The sequence below is a fragment of the Metopolophium dirhodum genome, chromosome 1, assembly GCF_019925205.1.
Source record: "Metopolophium dirhodum isolate CAU chromosome 1, ASM1992520v1, whole genome shotgun sequence".
In the NCBI taxonomy this organism is placed as follows: Eukaryota; Metazoa; Arthropoda; class Insecta; order Hemiptera; family Aphididae; genus Metopolophium; species Metopolophium dirhodum.
The window spans coordinates 78524113-78549406 of NC_083560.1; the positions used below are offsets into that span (position 1 = coordinate 78524113).

General features: G+C 27.8%; 2 protein-coding genes across 4 annotated transcripts; both read left to right on the plus strand.

The window, feature by feature from the left end:
- The first annotated feature begins 467 nt into the window (after window positions 1-467).
- On the plus strand, window positions 468-10056 carry LOC132935643 (ral guanine nucleotide dissociation stimulator-like 1). 3 transcript variants are annotated; one of them, XM_061002239.1, is made up of 15 exons: window positions 468-948; window positions 1385-1489; window positions 1585-1781; window positions 3504-3566; window positions 3812-3993; window positions 4054-4175; window positions 4242-4439; window positions 4494-4604; window positions 4686-4850; window positions 4939-5079; window positions 5173-5360; window positions 5447-5555; window positions 8321-8507; window positions 9146-9280; window positions 9350-10056. In XM_061002239.1, exons 1-15 carry the CDS (start codon window positions 925-927, stop codon window positions 9460-9462), a joined length of 2040 nt encoding a protein of 679 aa, XP_060858222.1. In that variant the 5' UTR covers window positions 468-924; the 3' UTR covers window positions 9463-10056. The 3 variants fall into 3 exon arrangements, with proteins under 3 accessions (XP_060858222.1, XP_060858221.1, XP_060858220.1); XM_061002238.1 differs by having other exon boundaries at window positions 1388-1489; window positions 5173-5369; XM_061002237.1 differs by having other exon boundaries at window positions 5173-5369; window positions 9350-10055.
- Window positions 10057-15632: 5576 nt separating this feature from the next.
- LOC132942035 (uncharacterized protein K02A2.6-like) lies at window positions 15633-16214 on the plus strand. Its single transcript, XM_061010321.1, has one exon. It carries the CDS (start codon window positions 15633-15635, stop codon window positions 16212-16214), a length of 582 nt encoding a protein of 193 aa, XP_060866304.1.
- The last annotated feature ends 9080 nt before the right edge of the window (window positions 16215-25294 follow it).

Genomic DNA, 25294 nt, shown 5'->3' on the forward strand with positions numbered 1-25294 from the left:
ATTTTTTTTAGAAATTGTTGCCTCTCTTAAAAAAAGTCATAAATGCATGGTGATTCTTGAACTATTTTTAAGAAGACAACAGTATAGTAAATTGTATTATAAATATTTAATTATTTTTACTAGCATTATTTATGTTCGTAACATTAACTCAAAATTCTGCGAGAAGCTGATTTCGCAGGTAGGTATGCCTATACCTGTTAACACAGATGTGTATTCAGATCATAATATTATAATAATACATACATCGTAATTCAGTGTTTGTATTTATATTTTTATTTATTAAACGCATAACGCATTATAATATTTTGTCTGTATAAAGTAAAAGTGAAATGGTAGGTAATTAATAATAACATAATATACACATGCACAGCAACCGTTTGGACCCATCGTCGGGGACCGGTTCGTGTTCAGGCAGAGACGTTTGGTTTGCGCGTGCCTGTTGTACCTATAGTAGTTGTTGGAACTTGTTGCGCGCCCGTCCTGCGGTTATGACGTTATGTTCTTGATTCTTATTGTATTAATATAATAATATTATTTTTTATTAATTTCGAATAAGTGACTGTTAACGATTTTCAAAATTGATAACAGCAGCTGTCCGCAATCCGCATATGCGTGTGTGTGCCATTGTACTGTTATTCTTATTATTATTATTATTATCATCAACATCATCGCCGTCGTCGTCGACCGTCGTAAACTCGTAACTACGAACTCGTAAGTGGCTCGCACGGAAACGACGCGGACGCGCTACGTCGTTTAACTTGTTGTTATCGTCCCGAATCCGTTTTTCAAAAATCGTCACTTCTCCGAGCTGTTGGTGTCTGGACATACGCGCCCAACACCGCTGTCACCGTTCGACGACGGTGCAGATAACACAACCAGGATTCGGTTTAGTTTTTCAAAACACTATGATGCAGGCGGACAAGTATGAATTTTGATGCCGAAACCTCGGTGAGTTTGAGACGAATTTCTTTTCAATAATAAAATACTATTCCTCGTCACTGACACAGCCTTTGCGTTCTCGGGAACCCCGGTGTAGAAGGCTTGTAAAGGGCCACTTGAAAGTGGGACGTCCCAATTTTAATTTATTCAATCGGGTCAGTGATGATTTGGCAGGAACCATTTTTTATGGGAGAAAGCCTCGTGAATCAAACATATACACATCATGTGCAAGCCACAAGGGTTTACCATTTTGTGTCTATGGCTTATGATAATTGATGCAGAGTGCCTATGTTCAAATTAATTATTGGAAGATTAGAAAAAATTGAATTTAACTCGGAACATCAACTATTTTAAGAATATAAGTCATGGCCTTATGGGATCCTTTTTTTATCAATCATTAAACCTGCTAATAGTATTAATATCTACATATTATTATGATTTGTAGCAGCCAACATGGAAATTATGGGGTGAAGAAAGAGAAGAAGGTGCTGTCTACACAATTTATTTAAAAAAAGTGCGGTACCAAAATCCTACAAAAACATTACTGTTGGTACGATATTTTTAAACTAGTACCTAATTTGTTTTTAATTTATACCTGTTGGTTCATAATATTTAAATAAATAAATTATCTTGAATTTATTGTAGGAATCTGATGATGAACGATCGCATTTAGAATGGGAGACAATCAGAGTAAAGTTCATTAAAGCTGGAACAATAGAGAAATTGGTTAATAGCTTAGCATCAGATGACGGTGAATTAGAATCCACATTTGTGAATATATTTCTTGCCACCTATAGAACTTTTGCATCACCTCATCATGTTTTGTCATTATTAATTGAAAGGTATAAATATTATTTTATTTCCACATAATGTTCTGTATAAATATTTCTGTAACAAGGTATAATTTGTTTTATAAGCTAATAAATCTTAAAAGTTGTATGATAATCTTATCTGATAACAATTTTAAATCTAACAATAATAGAAATGTATTTATTAATATGCATGTAATAAATTGATGTATATACAAATGGAATAGCATGCTTACTCTTTAGCCTCCAGGGGTGAGTTCAAAATCTCAAATATAGTTAACTCAAGTTACCCAACGTCATTCAGCGTAACAAAGTTAACTCCGCGCTACCGTTTATGATATTTATCTCACGAAGATAACAAAACCAAAATCTATATATTACTTTGAGCTTTATTTTTGTTTAACTTTAAATGTACCTTATAATTATTCCTTTTCTTATTTCAATCAAATAATGATCATTAAGAGCTAATTTTGTAACTTTTCGTTTATCAATACAAAAATATTGATACGAATACATCACTCAGTTATTCGGAGGAATCTGTTTTGGAATAAATTTGATAATGTAGAGTAAACTGAAGTCTAACCAATCATTTTCAAACACACCCCCGGTTAAAACATTAACCATATATTTTGATCACCATTTTCCTAGTTTTGAAATACCCAATTTTAAATATCTTAAATAACTATACTAATACAAATATTGATTTATACAACAAGTTGACTGCTTTACATAATGAGTATTGAATTTAACACTTTCACTAACTGACTAACACAACACAAAGAAATTATTTTTCATGTTTACTAATTTATTTTTAAGAGTATTTTATACTCAATTTACTTTTTTTTTAAGCTTTGAGAGTTAAATTTATTCCTTATTTATTTGTTGGTTTAAATGTATGGGACTTAGTTTAAATCATATTGAAAACTTCGCTGTACACTGTAGAAAAAAACTCAATTCGGTGATACTAAAATTGCCATTTAATTTGATGTTTGTTCATTTTTCCCGTGTGGAGTTTGGTATTCATAATTAATTGTGTATCATACTTTATCATACTTCCCTATTTTTAAATAAATATTATGCATGTTCAACTAAAGCAAAAATAACATATTTTTCAAAATATTTAATTTTACACAGATCAAATAATAATGTATATATACTAGTATGCCCATAAACCAAGTAATACGGTTCATCATGATTGGGTTGGAGCCTTCCATATTAATAATTAAAAACTAATGAAAACTATTTACAATAAATTAAGTACTTAAAGATTAATATTATTGAAAAAATTAATTTTAGTGTTTTCATGAGATATAAATAATTGCATAGATAATGTATTTATATTCATTATGTAATTACTTTTTATATTCTTTAAATAAAATATCAATTTATCCTGTGATTCTATTACATTTGTTTTGAAGTTTATACTTTTTAGTAATTCAAGAATAACTTTAATTATTTAATAATTTAAACAGGAATTTTAATATATGTTTAAAAATAATAGTTTTAGTTTGGGTAAGTTAAAAATCCTTCAACATCTGAATAGCTGGTAAGTGAGATTCTGTTAACATTAGTATGAAAGACAACCAAGAAAATTGTATTGAATTTTAGTTAACTTATAAGTTTGAATTAATACATTTGAGTGCAGTTATATTGATATAATATAATACAATTCATATTTTATATATATTGTAATAAAAAATTTAAATAATAAGATTTCTAATTTTACTATACATGTTTTTATTTTATTCTTCTTAGATATGAGTATTTGGTAAACAACAAAGAAGCCTTATCAGAATCAATGATCGATCCACATAAAAAGTAATTTTTTTGTTTAACTTTAAATGCTCTTATATATATACCTAATATTATATTATTATTTTTTCAATTTTAAATAATAAAATATTTGTTTTATTTTTGTATGATCAGTATATGGTATGATTATATAATAAGTGTAACACTGTTTGATACATTTTATAAAAATTAATACATAATCATATAATTATACTTGTCATAGTGAAATTAAGAATTGTAAATACAAAATTCAAAGTTGTACATTATTTTAGGACTGTTGTATCTGCATTACATGTTTGGTTGGATTCATATCCTGAAGACTTTCGTGATCCACCTTTACACACTTGTTTACGATGTTTACATTCCTTTACTTTTACATATTTGCCAAAAACTGAACTTCACATAAAAGCAACGTATAGACTTGAACGATTCCTTAAAGAATGTAAACAATTAGGTTTGTTAAATTTACTTATTATTTTTTTTCAATATTAATCTAATTATAAACAATTTCTAGACACTACTACATTTATTAGTGATGATTATGACTTAGTTATTGCCAATTCTCCACATTCTCCTTACAATTTTCCTAACATAGCGGAAAGGCATTTTGCTGAGCAGTTAACACGAATGGACCGTGTATGTTATTATATTTTATTACCATATTTTATATCAACATTTCTAACCTGTATTTAATTTATATAGGATGTCTTAAGAAGTATGGTTGCTCATCAATGTTTAGGTGCAGTTTGGTCCAAGAATAAAAGAGCAGGATCTGCACCTACAGTCCTCGCTACAATTGATCAATTCAACGCTGTGTCACTAAGAGTTATCAGTACTGTGATATTGGCAATCAATTCAGATAGACCACATGTTATTGAAACTTGGATTGACATTGCTCAAGTATAGTAATGATAGTATGTAATAAATTGTTTAATTAACTTTATTATTCTATAGGAATTAAGAGTGCTTAAGAATTTTTCCTCATTAAAAGCAATTATATCTGGCTTACAATCCAATTCAGTATTTAGATTAAAGAAAACATGGCATTCGGTTCCTCGAGATAAGGTAATACTGATTGAGTGAACTGTATAAAATAACATAGGTAAAATATTTCTAACAATCTATGTACATGAAAAAAATCCCTAGGTGGAATTGTTTCAAGAACTTGCACGGATATTTAGTGAAGATAATAATCAATGGGCGCAACGAAAATTATTAATAAGAGAAGGTACAGCAAAATTTGCCGATACATTTGGACACAATGATAGACATTTACAAAAAATTATTCAAAAGCAGCAAAGTACAATGAGTGTGAGTTACATTGTGCATTATTTACAGCAAATAATACCGAATTATTATTTTTTTTCATATTTTAATAAAGTAAATTAAATATTTTTAGAAGTTAAACATTGGAACTATACCGTACTTAGGGACATTTCTAACTGATTTGACCATGATTGATGCTGCAACTCCCGATCTCTTGCCTGATGGTCTAATTAATTTTGATAAAAAAAGAAAAGAGTTTGAAGTATTAGCTCAAGTATGTATATAATTTTTAGATTTTGTTTAATATAAATATTTTAACTATCTGTAATTGTCTTAAATATGTTTATCTTCATTGTTTGGGTATTAGATTAAGCTTCTTCAAGGGGCAGCAAATTCATATAACATAATTGAGGATTCAGTATTTGATCAATGGTTTCATTCCATATTAGTTTTGGATGATAGAGAAGCGTTCAGAATTTCTTGTCAAATAGAACCATCAGATAATATACCATCATCGTGTGCGAATTCAATAATAGGAACTGGAAAGAAACAAAAGTATATTAAGTATAATGTGCACAAATTTTTAAATTATTAAATCAAAATATGTGTGACTGATTACTATTCAAGGATATTTTTTACAGTTATGAACATAAAAAGAATGATTCGATTTCAAGTAATTGTAGCAGCAAAAGCTTGTATGGATTATCTGATGATGGTTTGCACTCACCAAATAACTCTTTAGATAAACAGGTAAAAATATATACTTCAAGAATATGGCACTAATATTTAAACTAAATCATTAGTGTTTGTTAAGTCTTTATTTCGTGTTCTGATTATCGACTCGTACAGAATATTTTACACTTAAAAACGAGTTCAAATATATAACATACATACAAACACTTAAGACATTTTGAATATTCTAAGTTACATTCTAAATGTGAACACATAAGACATTGAGATTACGATTCATATGACATATATTTTATAAAAACTGACAAAAAGCTATAAAAAACAATCCTACATTTTTTTGGAAATTTTTAAACAACAATAGTACTAACAATCATAAATTACCTTAATTTACCTTAAGAAATGTCTTTTAAATAAGGAAGTTAATAATGGAAAAAACATTATAAATGTATTGAAAGATGATTTCTCAAGTATTTATGTCTTAAATAATAATGTTCAACCTCATAGTTATTTAAAAGAAAATAATATAAATCCTATTTCAAAAATTGTCCTAAATCAGATGATTGTTTTCAACAAATTATGCAATGTATCAACAACAATGAGCCCTGATGAAATATCTCCAACATTTTTGAAAGAATGTGCATTCATACCTATTATTGTGTTATTCAATAAATCTTTAGACTCCTGTATTTGTCCTGATCAATGCAAGTCATAATTTGCTATCTCTATTTTTTAAAAAAGGTAAAAAATCTAATAAATAATTACCATCCATTATTCCCAAATTATTTTCTAAAATAGTATATAGCATTATTACGCCATTATCATTATCAAATAACTAACATGGCTTAAAACAAAATAGATGAACAGTAACAAACTTGAGCCCATTTAAACAATCAATCCTACAATTGTATATTACTCAATCAAAAACCAATGCTGTGTATACAGATATGAAAAAAGTATTTCAAATGATAAATCACATATTTACTTAATAAACTTAAATCTTATGGGTTTTCTGAACCACTTATTTAGTGGTTTCACTTGTTCATATCAGGCCGTACACAAATAATCAAACACGGAAACTATCTTCTGAACAAATACATATTTTTTTTGTTTTTCCCGATGCTTTTGAAAACTATTTTAAATTTTGACCTACCCAATGCACCAACTAGATTCACTTTGCCGTTGAACAAGATACCAAAGTTGAAAATCGAAGCATTTTTACTGCCCCAAATGGTGATGACGGGCACAAAAATAAAACACTTCATTGTAAAACCAATACATTCATTGCTCCGCTCAGAATCTAAAATTGTTGTGAAAAAAACTTATTTTATAAAAATATTCTTATGTCCGCTGGTAACTATGGGAAAATATTGATTTTTTTAATATATCTTTAGAATTTACAGTTCAGATTTTAATATCTATACATTAAAGTAATTGGAAGTAAATTTATATGTGAATATAAGAAAAAAAATGTGAATTTTATTAGTTTGTATTAATGAATTTTTTTTGTTTTTAAATTGTTACAAATTATTGTACATACCTAGTTATGAATATTTTGTATTATAAAACATACATGAAAAAAATGTAATTGGCATATTATTTCCAAAAGTAAAATTATTTTTATTATTATAAAAGTGGTTTCATACTAAGACAAAGTTAGCAAATAAAATAAAACATAAAGCTTACTCGAAACACCGGAATTAAAAATATGGAAATAAAAGTATGCAATACTTCAATAAAATATCAGATTGAAAAAACATGACTTTTAACTCAGAACTATGAATTATTTGTTTAATTTTAATTATATTTTTCAATCAACTATATTAATTTAAAACTCTGGACTCTAATATTTGTTTAGTATTTAGGGTGTAACAGAAATACCTGACTAAAACTAATGCTAGCTGAACTACTAACTACATTTTTTTAAATATTTAATTAATAATTATTAGGGTTAGGATTTAAAGGCAATATTATCATTAAAAAAAGCATTCAAAATGTCAAAAAGGCAAAAAAAACAATTACAAAAAAATTAAATAGTTTGTATATTGTATGTTTAACTAGTGTCTATTAAAAAAAAATCATGTACTTAGATAAACTGTCTTCAGTAAAACGTTGACGGCTTGGGCTTAAAATATTTTTATGCATAGAAAATGTAATTGGTGCCAGACTGACCAACAATGTTGAATCTATAGTAAGTATATACAAACATTATGAACATATTTTATTCTATAGATGTGTAGCATGGGTATTTTTATAAACGTTAAATTAACTGGCCATACCAAATACTCGATCAAGTATTTAGTGATATCGGTAAATATCTCCGATACTAAAACTCAATTAAAATAATTAACAGCCAACAATGCACAGTCTTCAGAAAATCTTATCGATTTGTACCGTTTATACGTATATTGTATATAAAACTATTAAATCAATTGAAAATTAAACACAATAAAGGCATTTATAAGTGAAAAAGGCAAAAAAAATATGTTCATCATCTTACATATTAAATCACACGCATTTTTATACAAAAATTATTTTTCTATTATTTTTATAAAAAAAAAAGCTTTTGTCTTCAAATCCAAACCTTAATAATTATCATATAGGAATTATCTAAATATTTAGAAAAAGTAATGAAAGGAATAAAAGTTACTATACACAATTAGTTAATTACATCTATTAGTTTTGTCTGTTACACCCTGTATAATAATATATATTATTGTATTCAAAATTAATATTTTATCAACACTTTATACCAACGAGCATAAATCCGATGAGTTCATTACTACAAAGAATATTATTTATACAAAATACACATTTTTGAGTTGCAGGATTCATTGCTAGACCTATCTTCTTCATCAAGTAGCTATTCTTTGCAATCTTTTGACATGTCACTAAATGGAAGCAATAACACTAATATTTTAGCTAAAAATAGTGTCAATAACTCAACATTTAACACTTCGTCTGATTTTTATATTATTCGAATAACGGTTGATGCTGATAATGTGGAGACTGATGGTACGTAAAAATGTTAAATTAAACTATATTTTTAAGCTTTATGTAAATTCTGATTATAATCATATACTATTATTAATTTGTTTTTAATAGTTTGATATATTCTATTGAACTGTTTAAAACATAGTTGCTTTTAAAATATTATCAGAATCAAAGTCATAAAAAAATATTTTTCCTTTGAAAATACACTTTTATTTCCAAAAATTTGACATTTTAAATTGATATATAATATAAATAAAATTGTATGATTAATTTACTTTATTAAACATGGCTTGTAGTGGGAAAATGATCAACAACAGATATTAAAAAATACCAAACTTAAAATCAAAAATAATATAATTAATTCTTATACAAAGTGAATTTTCTAACTATAACTATGACTACAGTTTACAAGTTTTCTATTAAGTAATTAAATATAATTTTTAAATACATAGTTGAACCTAGATAATCTATGAAATGTTTACCAAAATATTTTTTTAATCAACTGCACATAACCCACAAAAGAAAAAATTAATTAAAATAAACATCTTTAAAATAAAAATGTATTTCAATTATTCAGAAATGTGTTTGATATACATTGTAAGACACTAAGACTTAAAAAGAATAAAAATGCTGTTCTACTTATTATTTATTTATTTTAGGAGTTGTATTATACAAAAGTATTATGTTGAGTAACAATGAACGTACACCACAAGTTATTAGAAATGCTATGCTGAAATTTTGTATTGATGATGACCCAGAAAACTACACCCTATCTCAAGTTTTACCTGATAAAGGTTTGTTTAGCTATTGTATGTCATGTGATTATTCTTTAATAAATTAATTTTTTTATATTTATATTTCAGAAATGATTTTACCAATGACAGCTAATGTGTATTATGCAGTAAATACAGAATATGATTTGAACTTTTTGCTACGTAAAAAAACATGGAAAAACAGCACAATTCCGAAAAAATGAATATTTTCTTAAAACGGACGTGTGATATATTGTTATACATAATTAAATTTAATATTTTATGTAAACGACTGTTTTGTGTATAAAAAAAAAAGACAATCAATAAAATAAATAGAAATTCTGTATACAATGAATTTTGTTTGAGTATATAAAAATAGTATTGATAGGAATCTCAGGGTATACGGAAATTAAATAAGTTGTACCAATGTACCTTGTTAATGATAATTATCACCAATTTTCGTTAATAAACAGTTTTTTTTTCTATGTATACAACTATTGTAAGTAATATTTGTTTTGAAGTTTTGAATAATTATTCATCTGTTTGGTCAAGGAGTTTAAAATGTCAAATAGTTGTTATTATTGACTAGTCTCAAGTTGACAAAATGCAATCCAGAAACTTGTTACCAGAAAACAAGTTTATCCTTCTTAACAACCTTGCTGGGATAAGACAGATTACTTTTGTAAACTCTTGGGACTGGATAGAAATATATTTTGATTTATTTAAATTAACGCCATTCAGCTTTTGAAAAAAAAATATTAGTAATTTCAATTAATAGATTTTATAATAAGTTATACATTAGATAATGACTAATGAGGTATACACAATTAAAACTTGTCAAAATTATGAAAATAAATTATCAGTTAAAAATGTATTAAAATGTTTAATTTTAAAAACAATGGCTTTAAAATATAATACAAGATTCCTCCTTCCTCATAAGTAGAGCGCAGATTTATTGCATTAAAAATCAACCAAATATGCGCTAAAAAATCCTAAATATGCATAAATATATGCACTAAAATGTTAAATACTCATCTACTTTTTCTTTTTCGTAGGTAGTTTTGATCTATAAGAAAAAAATAGGAAACAATTTATATCAACAATGTATCCTAAAACAAATTATAGTCTTTAAAATCTTTATCTTATTATGTATTTTATTACTCCGATTATTGATCTAAGGTCATATTTGGGAAAACTGTTTATACCTACAAGTATACCTATTAATTTATTTTGATATTAATCGAAACTATAAATAATTTTTTTCTTATTTTATAATACTACTAGCTCTCCGAGCGTCGCTGGGGGAGACCCCCGAACCTCCCGAGTTTACTAAGAGTTTTAACTGATGTCGGAAGCTGCAGTGGTCTTTTGGTCTGGTCGACGGTCTGGAGCCGGTTGATGTGTGATAAGGAGGTCTGGTGATAAGGTTAGGACCACCGCGGTTCGACGTGGTAGCCCGGGTTATGCCACTGGAAATTCGAAATTCCGTAAAAAAATCATATAGTCGCCGCGGAAATGCATCTGATTTTTTGGTGTCTAGCAGGTCAGTCACCTCAGTTATCCGGGTAGGCAATCCGACTTCGTCGGATAGCGGACAATGTGGGACGGCCGGGTCACGGCATCAGGTATGCAATCCAACTGCGTCGGATCGCGGACAACATTCTTTACTGCCACCGAAAACGCGACATTACGTGAAAAAAATTCGGGCGTCCATGCAAATCATATAGCCGCCATGTTTTTTGGGTGTATAGCAGAGCAGTCACCTCAGTTATGCGGGTAGGCAATCCGACTTCGTCGGATCGCGGACAACGTTCATTACTGTCACCAAAAAAGCAAAAATAAGTAATAAATTACGTCAAAAAAAATTTTAAAAATGTCGGACGTCCATGTAAATCATATAGCTAACGAATTTTTTTGGGTGTCTAGCAGATCAGTCACCTCGAATGACGTAGTATATGACTACACACAATGCAAACGATATACTACACAACCTAAAAAAACATTGTATATAGGTACCTACCTATGATATATGAACAAATAAAAATATCAATATAATATTACAGTTGTCAGGTGAGTTAACTGGTTGAGGTAATCAAATAGCCACTTTCTTATTTTGGTAATTAATAATTTAATGTAGCATACAAATACTGCTACAGTTACTATATAATAAATATTAATAAATAAATAGATCCTCATTAAGTCATATAGTATACATGTATAGGTTAGTTATTAATTTGATTTTATGCTCATGATTAAACATACCTATAGTATAGTCGATTCGACTCGAGCTAGGATATTTTAATATATACATGTAGGTACCCATATAGACCGAGTAGGCAAAAGGACAAAAGGCAGTCAAATATAATAATATAATAATAACGCAGTTGATTAAATAAAAAAAAAAACATGTAAATATATCAATAAAAAATCGAACTTTTCGACGCATGTATTTATGCCTGTATATAGTAATACCTACGCGACGTAAAGTGGTAAGACTCGACTTTTCTAAAAAATTATCGATAAACACGCGCGACGGCGGCAAACAGTTTGCACGTTATCTCCGCCGCGACGGGCCCGCTGGGAACAAAGGACAGCCGCGCGCGGCCTGTAAATTTAGCGGAGAACGCGAATAAGGTCCGAGCGAAGATGCAGGAAGTCCTCAAAGGGGGAAAGGATGAAAAATCTGAAGAAATTGATATCTTCATACATAAACTAAATTATTTATATTAATAGATAAAAAAAATATTAGATTTTATCTTTAATCTTTCAATATAAATACAAAGTTCTTCGTAAATATACCTTTTTTTTCTGATAATATTTTCTATACAAATTTATAATCTCTAAGTTCTTTGTTAATATACCTTTTTTTTTTGATATATAATATTACAAAGCAGAGGCCTGGGAGACCACCCATCGAATTTTTTCATTGGCCGTCTCAAAAATTTTGATTGAGCGCCACAAAAGAAATCCGTTTTCCCTCCAATAGCCACTTTAGCGGTACGAAAAGTCGCCGTGGGGGGCGCCCTCAGTTTCATGTTTTATATATGGAGATATATTTAAAAAATGTCTAAAAAAAACATTAAAATATGCACTAAAAGATGAAATATATGCTATTAAAATTGTAAAATAAACCCTTAAAATAGAAAAATGTCAACATTTGCAAAAATATGCGCTAAAAAATTTCATTTTTTAAATCGTCATGTCATGAAACAAATTGTGTGCTCACTTAACATATTATTCGATCAACCAGAATAAATATGCATATGCATACAAATCCACGCTCTACTCATTAGTAGCTTATATTGGAACCCAAAGTTTGATAAAATGTCAAAACTACATAATCCGGTTAAAAACCGGTAACCAGTTTCAAGCCCTGGTTAAATTTGAATTCAATGATATAATATCATTGTATAAGAAAAATTATTCTGAGCGAGCCTATGGTATTACTAGTATATTTGATGATATTATTGAATAAAGTAATATATATATAACCTATTTACGTGATGGAACCTTGTTTTAAATTTTCAATTCTTAGTTATAAAATTTGAACATTTTATAAATTTTTAACTACAAAATAATTATTAAATTTTAAATTTGATACATTTTGTCAAAATTCGTACTTTAAATCCTTATAAAAAAAATTGTGCCTTTGTGTTTTTAATATTTTGCAACTGCTATTGTAAAAATATTTTCAGGAGCCTGGCATTAAATTTTCACGTTTTTTTACCCAACAAATAATATGTTATTGATATTTATAGGAAAAAAGGTGGATAAGTGGATGTCGCTCTGCTGTACAGTAGGTTACAAGTGGGTCACTGTAATGGATGGTGTTAAATTTGAATTCAATGATATAATATCATTGTATAAGAAAAACGATTCTGAGCGAAAACGGTCTGTCAGCCTATGATTTTACCAAGTATATTTGATGATATTATTGTGAATAAAGTAATTTATATATAACCTATTTACCTGGAGCCTTGTTTTAAATTTTCGATCCTTAACCATAAAAGTTAAACATTTTATACATTTTTAACCACAAAATAATTAATAAATTATAAATTTGATAAATGTTGTCAAAATTTGAATTTTAAATGCTTATAAAAAAAAATTGTGCCTATGTATTTTTAATATTTTTCAACTGCTATTAGAACGATATATCAGGAGCCTTATATTAAATTTTCACGCTTTTTTACCCAATAAATAAAAATTTATTGATATTTATAGAAAAAAAAACTAAAAAAATTGAAAACTGACAATGTCCGTAAACAGCTCAAAAAGAGTCAAAATATTTTCAACATTTTATGGTGTATAGAAAATGCTAATATAAACATTCAGTGAAATTTTCAAGTATCTACAGTCATTCGTTTTTTAATTACAATAAAATAAGAAAATTGTTACATGAGAAATCGAGTAAATATCAAATGTTGAAAAAATATAAATTTCAGACGCTCATAAAAATTTAATTTAAGTTTCTTCTAGACATTTTTTTTTTGATAAAGGTAGACAAACTTATGAGTAATCTTATATTACATTTTCAAATCTTAGATTTAAAAAGAAAAATTTTTATGAATTCTCAACTCAAAATAATTTGCTATTTTTCGTGATTTTTCCGTATTTTGTCAAAATTTGAACTTTAAATGCTTATAAATGAAAACTGTGACTAAGGATTTTTAATATTTTTCAAATGGCATTGTAACAATATAGTAGAAGCCTTGTATTAAATTTTCAAACTTTTTTACCCAACAAATAAAGTTTTGTTGATATCCTTAGAAAAAAAGACTAATAAAATTGGAAACTGAAAATGTTCCTAATTAGTTCAAAACAAATCTAAATATTTTGAAAATTTTATCGTGTATAGAAAATGCTAATATAAATGACCGATGAAAATTTCATGTGTATACGTTCATTTGTTTTAGAGTTACACCAAAAATCAACATCGATTTTGTGGAAAATCGTAAATATTCCCGTTTTTCCCTTAATTTTTATGTTGTTTTTCCCGGCGCTTTAAATTTCGACCTACCTAATGCACTAACGATATTCACGTCCCCATCGAACAAGATACTGAAGTTGAAAATCCAATCATTATTTCGACTACTTATTGTGTACACAGACACAAAAAAAAACACACATCATTGTAAAATCAATACATTCATCGTTCCACTCAGAATCTAAAATATGTTAAATAAAATTAATTTTACGAGCCTTTTCTTGGGAAAAATCAGTAAGTACATTTTTAAACTCTAGATTTTCCATTACTTCTTTTTCAATAGAAATTGTAGCAAGATTACTTAACCTTTTTAAAATTAAAAATTTCTAATTTTGAAAAGATCCGTTCACCAGATGCGACTGACACAGGCATAGTTAAAATAATGCGAAGTGCTACGTTTGGTACAAAATTGTTATTATTTACAATAAACTGTAACACATCTAATGGAGTACTATTGGGTTTTAATAACTCGGATATTGCTACTAACTCATTTGTCATTTCTATGGCATCAATATCTGATTTACTAACATTTTCATTTTCTGATAGTAGCAATTGAAGATCCATACAATTTTTGCCGTTCTATTTGTATTCAGTATTACGATTTTGGTGCGTTCTCGGTAAACGAAGTATCAATATTATTATTTTGAACAATGAACATACAATTCAGCATACTATTATTATTACTTTGGTTTATTCGAAATTTGGCGCCCCCACACTAGTGCCGCCCTAGGCGGCTGCCAATTTTGCTACCACATTGAGCCGGCCCTGTATTTAGGTTACTCTTTTCAATATTTCATGTACTATAATATAATGACGTGTACTTATTACCTACCTATATTATATTCTTTAATCGTGATTTTAATAAATAAAATAATTAGTACAAAAAACAACGAGAAGCCACGAAGATAATTTATTTGGTACTAATTTGTAAGTTTATTGCTTACACTATATAGTATTTACCGACTACAAACCACTGAGTCACATTTTGGTAATTTTGAAGGTAAACACAACAATAGTTACCTACTTTTTTTTCTTAGTGTAAACGACTCTTTATTTTTTTTTTTACAGAAATTTACAATTTTGAATATTCTACACTACCGCTCAGAAAATCTCAGCAAAGCAAACAGCTTATAATGGCAGTGGCATCTGAAGACATTAACTACTTCATCATCGCTCCATTTTTTCTAGTCAAAATGCAATTACCTCAACTTGCACTGACGGTTGAGGACATAGCCTTTGCAGCAGAAAATGACCCAGAATTGAAAAAGTTGCACAAAAACATACTTTTAGATTCAAACAATAATAGTAGTTATTGGATACATGATGGATGTATCGGATTTGGATTCCAAAAATGTTAAACAATTATGTTTTAGAATATATACATATAGAATATGTAGGTTTATTAAGATGATTGCATTAGCACTTTCATATTGTGTTTACTGGCTAAGTATTGATGAAGACATTGTAAATCTTGCAATAAATTGTCTTCAATGCATCGAAATACAACTTGCGCCAAAGAAAGAAATTGTGCATAATTGGTTGGTTCCCGAGGAACTCTGGGAAAGAATACATATTGATTATGCTGGTCCATTTATGGACAATTTGTTTTTATTGGTTGTTGATGAATATTCTATGTGGCCAGAAGTTTTTATCTCTAAATCTTCATCTGCATCAATCACTATTGAAAAGTTAAAATTATTGTTTTCTAGTTTTGGTCAACCCAGAGTTCTTGTTCGTGATAATATATCCTCGTTTATGGAAGAAGAATTTCAGACTTTTTTGAAAAGTTTTGGTTTAAAACACTGTACATGTGTTCCTCACAATGTAAAATCATATGACAATGTGGTAAGATTTGTATTCCCCTTGAAACATGCGTTCATAGAACTTAAAGGTCAGGTCAGTTCTGTCCAGATCACATCTACTATAAAGAGTCCAGAAAATTTGTTTTTAGGACGAGATTTAAGATCTAACCAGGACTTACTCAAATAACCAGGAATTAGGAACAAAGCCAAGAAAAAAAAAATATGAAGGATGCAACTCCATCTCAATTATTCTAATTTGGTCAAAAAGTAGCTGTATATAAAGATGTAAATGGATTTATAATTAATGCAGATGCCTCAAAATATCTGACAGTTATGGTGAACGGAAGATTGATTCGCCGTCATATAGACAAAGTGATTCCTTTTCCAGTCATTAAATCATTTTCAAAGATTCAAACAGACACACAATCGTTCCGACCTCAGAGGCTAAAGAGATCAATCAAACCGATAGAACATTTAATTTATGATTTATAACTAGGATTAAAATGTTTATGACTTTTTTATATTGTTTTCTTTAATTGTGCATGTGCACATTGCAGACCAAGTTATAAATTAATTTTGTATAGCATAGAATCATAGGTATACATTAAATTTTATTTTCATATTTAAGCATTTTTATGAATAACAGCATATTTTGATTAATAAATTAAAAAATCAATAAATATACATATTTTAAATCAGAAAAACTAAAAACTAAATTATATAATATTATATAAGCACATTGGTAGGCATTGTTGGTTTTAGCACAGAATAGATTAATTTAATCTATTCTGTGGTTTTACTGTTAACTTAAACGAGAAAATATAAAAAATGTAGTTTTTAATAATTTTATCTTTACTTACCAGTTATCTTAACTATTATGCATTGATGCTTTGATTATGTTCATACACACACACACTCACAATTAATGATAGTTTATGACACATGTTATATACTTACTTGATTGTATAATTTTTTACTACACTTAAATTTTTACATTATTTTAAATTTATCTTTTTATATTATTGCAATAAATATTTATTTTTTTTGTATTAAATATGTATATTCATTACACACATAACAGGTACCTACGTATAAAAATATAGGTACTAATATATTGTGTATAATGTATATATGCATATTATATGGCCAATGGGTTTAGACCATTATTCGTGTTAATCCACAAATTCGCATTAAAATTATCCCGCACCGGGATAATGAACCATGTAAACGATATGGTCCAAACTTCCCGGTGTGTTATTTTTTACACCGGTTTAATCTAGAAAATTTGTAGAATAACAACTTACCAGTTTTCAATAATGTAGCCAGGGCAAGATGTTAAGGCCCTTATAGTAAAGGCGGTCCTTTTAGCATTTTCCTTAATGAATGTTATTTAATATGTTTCTATTATTTAACTGTGTATGAATAATAAGGAATGTATGTGGGGTCAAGTGTACAGTTATTGGCACTAGGGATCAAAATTTCCGAAAAAAAAGGTTTTCCGAAAAAAGCCCGGGTTTTTACCGTTTTTTTCCTGAAAAATAATAATAAATAATTTATAATAATATAAAAATATATTATTGTATCCCACAATTCCGCCAATGATGTTTTGCTGTTACGTATTTTCCTAACAACTATTAATTAATATTGTCATTACTCATTTGTCAATCATGCGCTGTTAATATATTTTCTTCAACTTACAAGTAATATTTATTATATAATATTTAAAAATACAGGTGATTTATTTTCGGGGAAATACCCCCTTCCACATAAATACCAATTTGATATGTAACTACGTTATTTTCAGAACAAATATTGAAATATATCCGTATTAATATTTTTAAAAGTTTTAAATTTTAATACAATATTACATTGATATAACCGTATTAGAAAATGTGAAATGACAATGACAGGTTTCTTTATCTATTTTTTAAAATGTATTTTTTTACATAGATTATTTTAATTTTTAAGTGTAAATACAATTCTTTACTTTTCCGAAAACTTCGGTTTTTTTCGGAAATGTATTATTTTAATATTCTTTAATTTTTCCACGTTTTCAGAGGCTCTGGGGAAAAAACGGTTTTTTTCCGAAATTTTCCCGAATTTTCCGGCATTTTGATCCCTAATTGACACTATTAAAGCTTATTATCAGAAAATAATTTAATTATCAAACCTTTTATCGATTACAAATATGGATACCTATTTATATCCAGAACTAGAACATGCATAGAAACACCCATGTTCGATTAATTATAACGTAGGTATTTCATTTTAAAATTAGAGTTATTGTCACCTATTTACAATTTTGTACACTCAAATTTTTAAATACCTATTTACAACCTAAATCAATTATTTAAATTATGCTATTACATATTATATTGAAAGTATTCTTGAATATTGACAACTAATCATATTAGTTACTCAAATTAAAAATATTGCACTTATTCTATTAATTTTCAATGCTTAATAATAAGTAAATAAGTATTGCTTAAGCTATACTTATGTGAGTTATGACTTAAATGAGATTCATAAACGGTACGGTTTGGCTTAAGAAAATAAAAAGTATTACTTAAATTAAGGTTGGTCGAGACCTACCTTGAGCATTGCTTTTAGTTATTATCACAATTTTTTTAATGTTGGAAATGTTTTAAATGTTGTAGGTATAACTGTATAAGCTTTAAATATAATTCTGTGTTCACTGTTCACTTAATAAGTAAAAAATAATCATTGGAATATCAGTTTAACAATTAATTAGTACTTAGTAGGTAGGTAGTCTATAAGCGTGTATGGTAGGCACTTGACTACTCTGCGAACTCCCCCCGGGCCCCTCAAATTTCAATATTATTATTATGATAATCATAAAATACTTTTTTAGTATGGTAAATGTAGTTAAATGAGGTTACCCCATCCAAATTAGTTTTTATAACTTAGCTATGAATATGAATATATATATGTAATATGTGTGTGTGTTAATGTGTTATGTACTTATGTATGACTACCCTGCCAGAAATTCTGCGCACGCTTATGGTAGGTACCTACTTAAAATAATTATTTTTAGTACAAACAAGAGTCAGTCGTACAAAATAAAACTAATAAAATAATAATAAATAAATTATTTGCACACAAAAAACAAACATCATAGTAAAATCAATACATTCATCGCTCCGCTCAGAAGCTAAAATGTCCGTTCCTATTTTATTATTATTATTATATAATGTCATAATGGAGTTTTACAAAAAAGTTTTATATATTTTGCTCAAAATGTTTTTAATAAATCAGGCTACTATATCTGGTTATCTAACTACTTTTAATGCATTTTAAATACGTACGTCGTACATTTTATAGTTATTTAATTATTGATCCAAAATAAAATCTAAAAAAAAATTAACAAATAATAACTATAATTGTGTTAATAATTAAATTATTAACTTCTTGTTAAGGACGCATGTATAAGCTCGGAAAGTATTCTCACGGACTGCAGAATTCTGGAATGTAAATTGGCGGACCGTATAAATCTAGAAAGTATACTCCCGGACCGTATTTTCGCGGAAAAATAATTACGTACACCGTATAGTCGCGGACCGTATAAATCTGGAATAAAATATTTTTCGAACCGTATTATGCCGGACTGTATAATTGCGGAATTTCAAAATATGCGGACTGTATTGTCACGGACTGTATAAATCTGGAAAGTATATTTCCGAACCGTATTCTCTCGGAAAAAAAATTATGACACCGTATAGTCGCGGACCGTATAAATCCGGAATAAAATATTTTTCTAACCGTATTATGCCGGACCGTATAATCGCAGAATTTCAAAATATGCGGACTGTATTGTCACGGACTGTATAAATCTGGAAAGTATATTTCCGAACCGTATTCTCTCGGAAAAAAAATTATGACACCGTATAGTCGCGGACCGTATAAATCCGGAATAAAATATTTTTCTAACCGTATTATGCCGGACCGTATAATCGCAGAATTTCAAAATATGCGGACTGTATTGTCACGGACTGTATAAATCTGGAAAGTATATTTCCGAACCGTATTCTCTCGGAAAAAAAATTATGACACCGTATAGTCGCGGACCGTATAAATCCGGAATAAAATATTTTTCTAACGGTATTATGCCGGACCGGTATAATCACGGAATTTCAAAATATGCGGATTGTATAAATCTGGAAAGTATACTCCCGGACCGTCTTTTCTCGAACCGTATTTCTCAGGAAAAAAAATACACACGTACAAATCCTGATTCGCGATAAGCTCAGTCTATTAGTCTATAAGTCTACTATTATTCTTAGCCGCATTCATACCCCCGTGTTAAAGGGTTTGATATAGTCAATTTTATTACTTATTTTATTTCACAGGAGCACCACCGATTCCATAACATTTTTTTTAGAAACGTTAATATCTGGACGGACAAAATTTAAAATGACATATTAAAGATATTTATTATTTGGAATTATATTATGTAGAAAAAATACAATTAAGAACTGTCTTTATTTGGAAAATAAATAAATAAAAAATTAATTCTTAAGAACAAATACAGTTGAGAAATTGGATAAACGAAAACATGTTATTTGGATAGTTTTTAAAATTAATAATTAATGTGAAACACGTATGTTTATGAGTAAATTGGATACATGTATATTCAATATTGTAACTATATTATGCAACTCGGTAACTTTTGTAAATTGTAACAAGTTACTCATTTTCAATTTAACTTGTAACTTGTAACTAGTCACAAATTTTTCTATAACTTTATATGAAAGTTACAAGTTACGTTGTGCTTATTGTGCTTTGATAATTCATAAGTGGGTATAATTCGTTCATTTTGGTTTTTACAATTAATCTGGCCAGTAGATTTTTAGTGTTTGTACGATTTTGGTTGGTATAGGTTAGGTATTTTTGTAACGAGTTACAATAACTTTAGGAACTAGTCGACCCTGCAAACATCTATATGTTAATTGTAGGACTATACAATATACGAATCCATATTAGACTTAAATTCCGGATTTATAATCTCCTAATACATCTAAAATATGATGCTAATATTCTCTAAAAAACCTACAAATATTATCCTTATATTATCTGGAAAATTAGAAAAATATGCAAAAATAATCAATAATCATAATAATTTATTATACCTATTAGGTATTATGCTTCAATATGCATTTTTTACAATACCTAATGAAGTATATACTCCCATAATGGATAAATTATACTATAGTAACAGACACACAGACACACAGTTAAAATAGTGTTCCGAAATTTAAGTTTCCAATAAATATAGTATTATGTTCCATTCCATAATTGGTTCGAAAATTGTTTTTTCCATACAATTATTGTATTCAAAAAAATATCATTCTATAAAACTAGATTTTCCATTAATCATGTGATAACATTTTTATCTTTCAACGGTATTGTTTACATGACAAGAATATTCAATTATAAATAATTCCTAGCATCGATAGGCCTCCATAAATATTTATTTTTGTCAACGAGAGCACACGCGTTTAAGGACAAGTGGTCTGTTTATTTGACGTGTAGGTACGCGTATATCACGGAGGTCTATCGAAATAAATATTGATTTCATCTGGACGGAGCCGCACCTGGTTCAAAAAGTATTATTCTCATTACATGTATTCTCTCCAAGGAGTCAAGCTAGGAAAATTGTTTTGAACCTAGATTACTTTTACAAATATTTTAATAGTATAGCAAGAGCTTCAGTCTTAACAAATCTCCATAGCCTGTGTGCACCTATGTACTTGTACAGTTGTATCCCTTGCCTTCCTTCAAATAAAATGTTTTATTATTTTCTTACTTTATTTCTATATTTATAATAGTAGAAATACTACCAAAAAATACACTAAAATTATGGTTAATACTTGGAAAAAATCACCTATGGTCCCCCAATCCCCCCTTACATGTAGCTAAATTGAATTACATTTACTAACCAGCCACTTTCCTATTAATTCATATATATTTTATATACATTATACACATGCTTAATTTAAAACTCTTATTTAATATACTCAATAATCACATTGATTGCTCTAAACTAATAGAGCGTTTAAATTTTAAAACTAATTCATTTAAGTCTAGGAATAAATCCTTATTTTATCATTTTATTTGGTTCTAGTACATATAGTATGCAGTATGCACTCATCTGTAAACAAACTTATGTTGGTTGGTAATTCTATCTGTAATATTGATTTATTTAATACATCACTCAATGAGTTAAATAAATTATCATATTAATTGTGGGTGTATTGAAATATTTGTAAATTAAGTATTTTCACTAATTTTTGTAATTTATATATTTCTATGATATTAAATAGGTAGGTAGGTACCATATTATAATATAGGCTATTGTATACATTTGGGCTCTTCTTATGCTTTTATTATTCTCTTATTATTTTTATTAATTTTTTTAAGTAGGTATGTTGGAAGTAACAGTTGTTAGTTTTAAATTAAATGATTTTGAATGTTATAATTATTTATCTAATACACATAGATGCAGTGATGTAGTCGTAATTTTTTTACTGAGTATACGTTTTAATGGGCTTGATATGTAAACGTGGGGGCTTCTCCCCTCCCCCCCCCCACCACTTTATATACTACGCTATTACCAATGATATATTTATAATTACATACACTTTACTAATACCTTACCGCAATTGAGTCTCTATAGTTTACAATCATACTCCTAAAATATATGATTATACATTTAAATTGTTTATGATTACCTATGTTAATTTCTTAACCCCCCTATCCCCACTTCTTTTTAAGTCAAAAAACCTAAATATTTATTAATATTTATAGTCTTAAATGTATACTCGGTAGTATATAAATTAGGTATCACAACTTTGAATGATTAAAAATAAATGAAAACATAATTTTTTTTAGATCAATTGTTATATTTATGTAATTATTGTGTGACACAGTGTATGTACATAAAATAATATTTTTTGACAAAATTATTTTCAGTAATGCATGTGACCGTGAATCACAGCGTCGGCTATCGTTATCGATAAGCTTATAATTTTAGACGTATAATATATATATATATATATAATAAATAGAAATCCATGCAATGAAGTTAAAAATAGATGTGTAAAATGTAAAAATAATAACAGTTCCTAATGAACATGATAATAAGGAAATATGTTTGGTATTATTGATTATTCGTTAATACTATTTATATTATTGATTTATAGCTATACAGTATACCCGTATCACAAATTATATTATAAGTATACGCATCAACAAAAAACTGGAGAAGTCGTTATACGCCGTATACCCGCGTATACGCCCCACTACACCACTGCATAGATGTATTAAGATACACAATGCAAACTATATACATACATGATACATAGGTACCTACTTGTATATACATGCCATATCACACCATTATAAATTATAATTACTGGTTTAAATAATAATTTATATTGAGACATTAAATAAAAGTTACCTGTATAAAGTCATAATATAATGTAATATTATTATTATATAATATACAAGCCTTTTTTTTATTGAACAAAGTTTAGTAAATTTACAATCTGTATTTACAAGTTATACAATGGCTTAATTTGATGATAGTTTATTGACAGAAATGTGAAGTCACTCATTGACGGCAACCCATGATACATATAACATATACCTACAACCTACACATTATTATACGTTTTTGTTGTTAAATTATTTTAAATATTATAAATCAAAAGTATGTTATACTATGTGCATTGCATATTTATTATACACATTTCTATATCTAGTTAAGGTATTGGTGAATATATGAATCCTATGTGTTTGTACTAACCTATAATACTAATACCTAATACTAATATATTATATTGTAAAAGTGCATTTCCCTCATCAAGTATTATGTTATTTAGGTAGTGTTTTAAGGAATTATATAATTCCATCGTTATGCATAATACATATTTAGTACCTAACCATCATATTATTATATTATCATATTATTATTATACCTATTAGTTTATCTAGGGTGACCTCAACTGTGGTTTATTAATAAGTATCTAAGTCACGGTTACTTTTAATGATAACTAGCCTTTATTATATTTTGTGATGATTATAAAATATTTTAAAATATTTTCAAGTAAAAGGCAATCCCAAATTTCTATTTTACTTAAATAATTGTAGCTATGAGCTATGACATCTTTCTAAGGTACATTAGTATTATTTATACTAAAAAAACATAGATTTAGATTTGTTAATATTAAGTACAAGAAATTTTTATCTAACCAGGTTTAATGTTGTTGATATATGTTTTAGCTAAGCTATATAGATTGTCAATATTATTATGTTCAAGGTAACACTATGTATCAAAATAAATTACCTTAGCATTAATTTTCAAATTAATAAGTCCATTAATGTATATAAGGAATAGTATAGGTCTTAAGATGGTACCTTGAAGAACACCACATTTAACAGAAATCGAAAAACTAAAGCCCTCATTAATCCTAACTACCTGTGTTGAGTTATTATTTGAAAGGTAAGATGATAATAGAGGTAGAGCAATTCTACGGATACCACAATACTTTAATTTCTTTATAAAAATATTATAGTTGATCGACCGAATCAAATGCTCTTTTCAAATCAAGGAACATGTCTATTAGCTTATTACCTCTATCCAGACTTGAATGAATAAAATTTAAAGTCTGCAGTAGATCACCATTAGTAGACATACCTTTCCTGAACCCAAACTAACTATTAGAAAAAAAAATTATGATGATTTAAGAAATTTACTTGTCTATTTTTAAGACATTTTTGAGATAGACAGTGTGAGAGAGAAAGGTCTATAATCAGTAAAATTTTCAGAAGCCCCTGATTTATACAAAGAAATAATAAGGGTGTTTTTTAATTTTGTAGGAAATATTCCAGATAGAGTATAGTTATAAAAATATATTTAAAGGTATTGATATAGTTTTGCATGCACCTATTCTATTTTTAAGTTTAACATAAAAAAGGGGAATATTGTCTTTTATGTTTATAATATTTTCTTCTATTTAATTTAAGGTAATAGGTGTTAAGAAGATTGAGTTACTAATATGTCATTTATATATCATGCATAATACTATAATAGACCGCTGTACATTTCTGTAACCATAAAATAAATATATGAAATATTATTTCCAACATTGCTAAAGAATAAGTTAAATTCATAATACCATTAATACGTTTATAGTCACAAGAAAAAGAATTAGTAACATCTTTGATTAGAAACCAGACCTTTAAGCA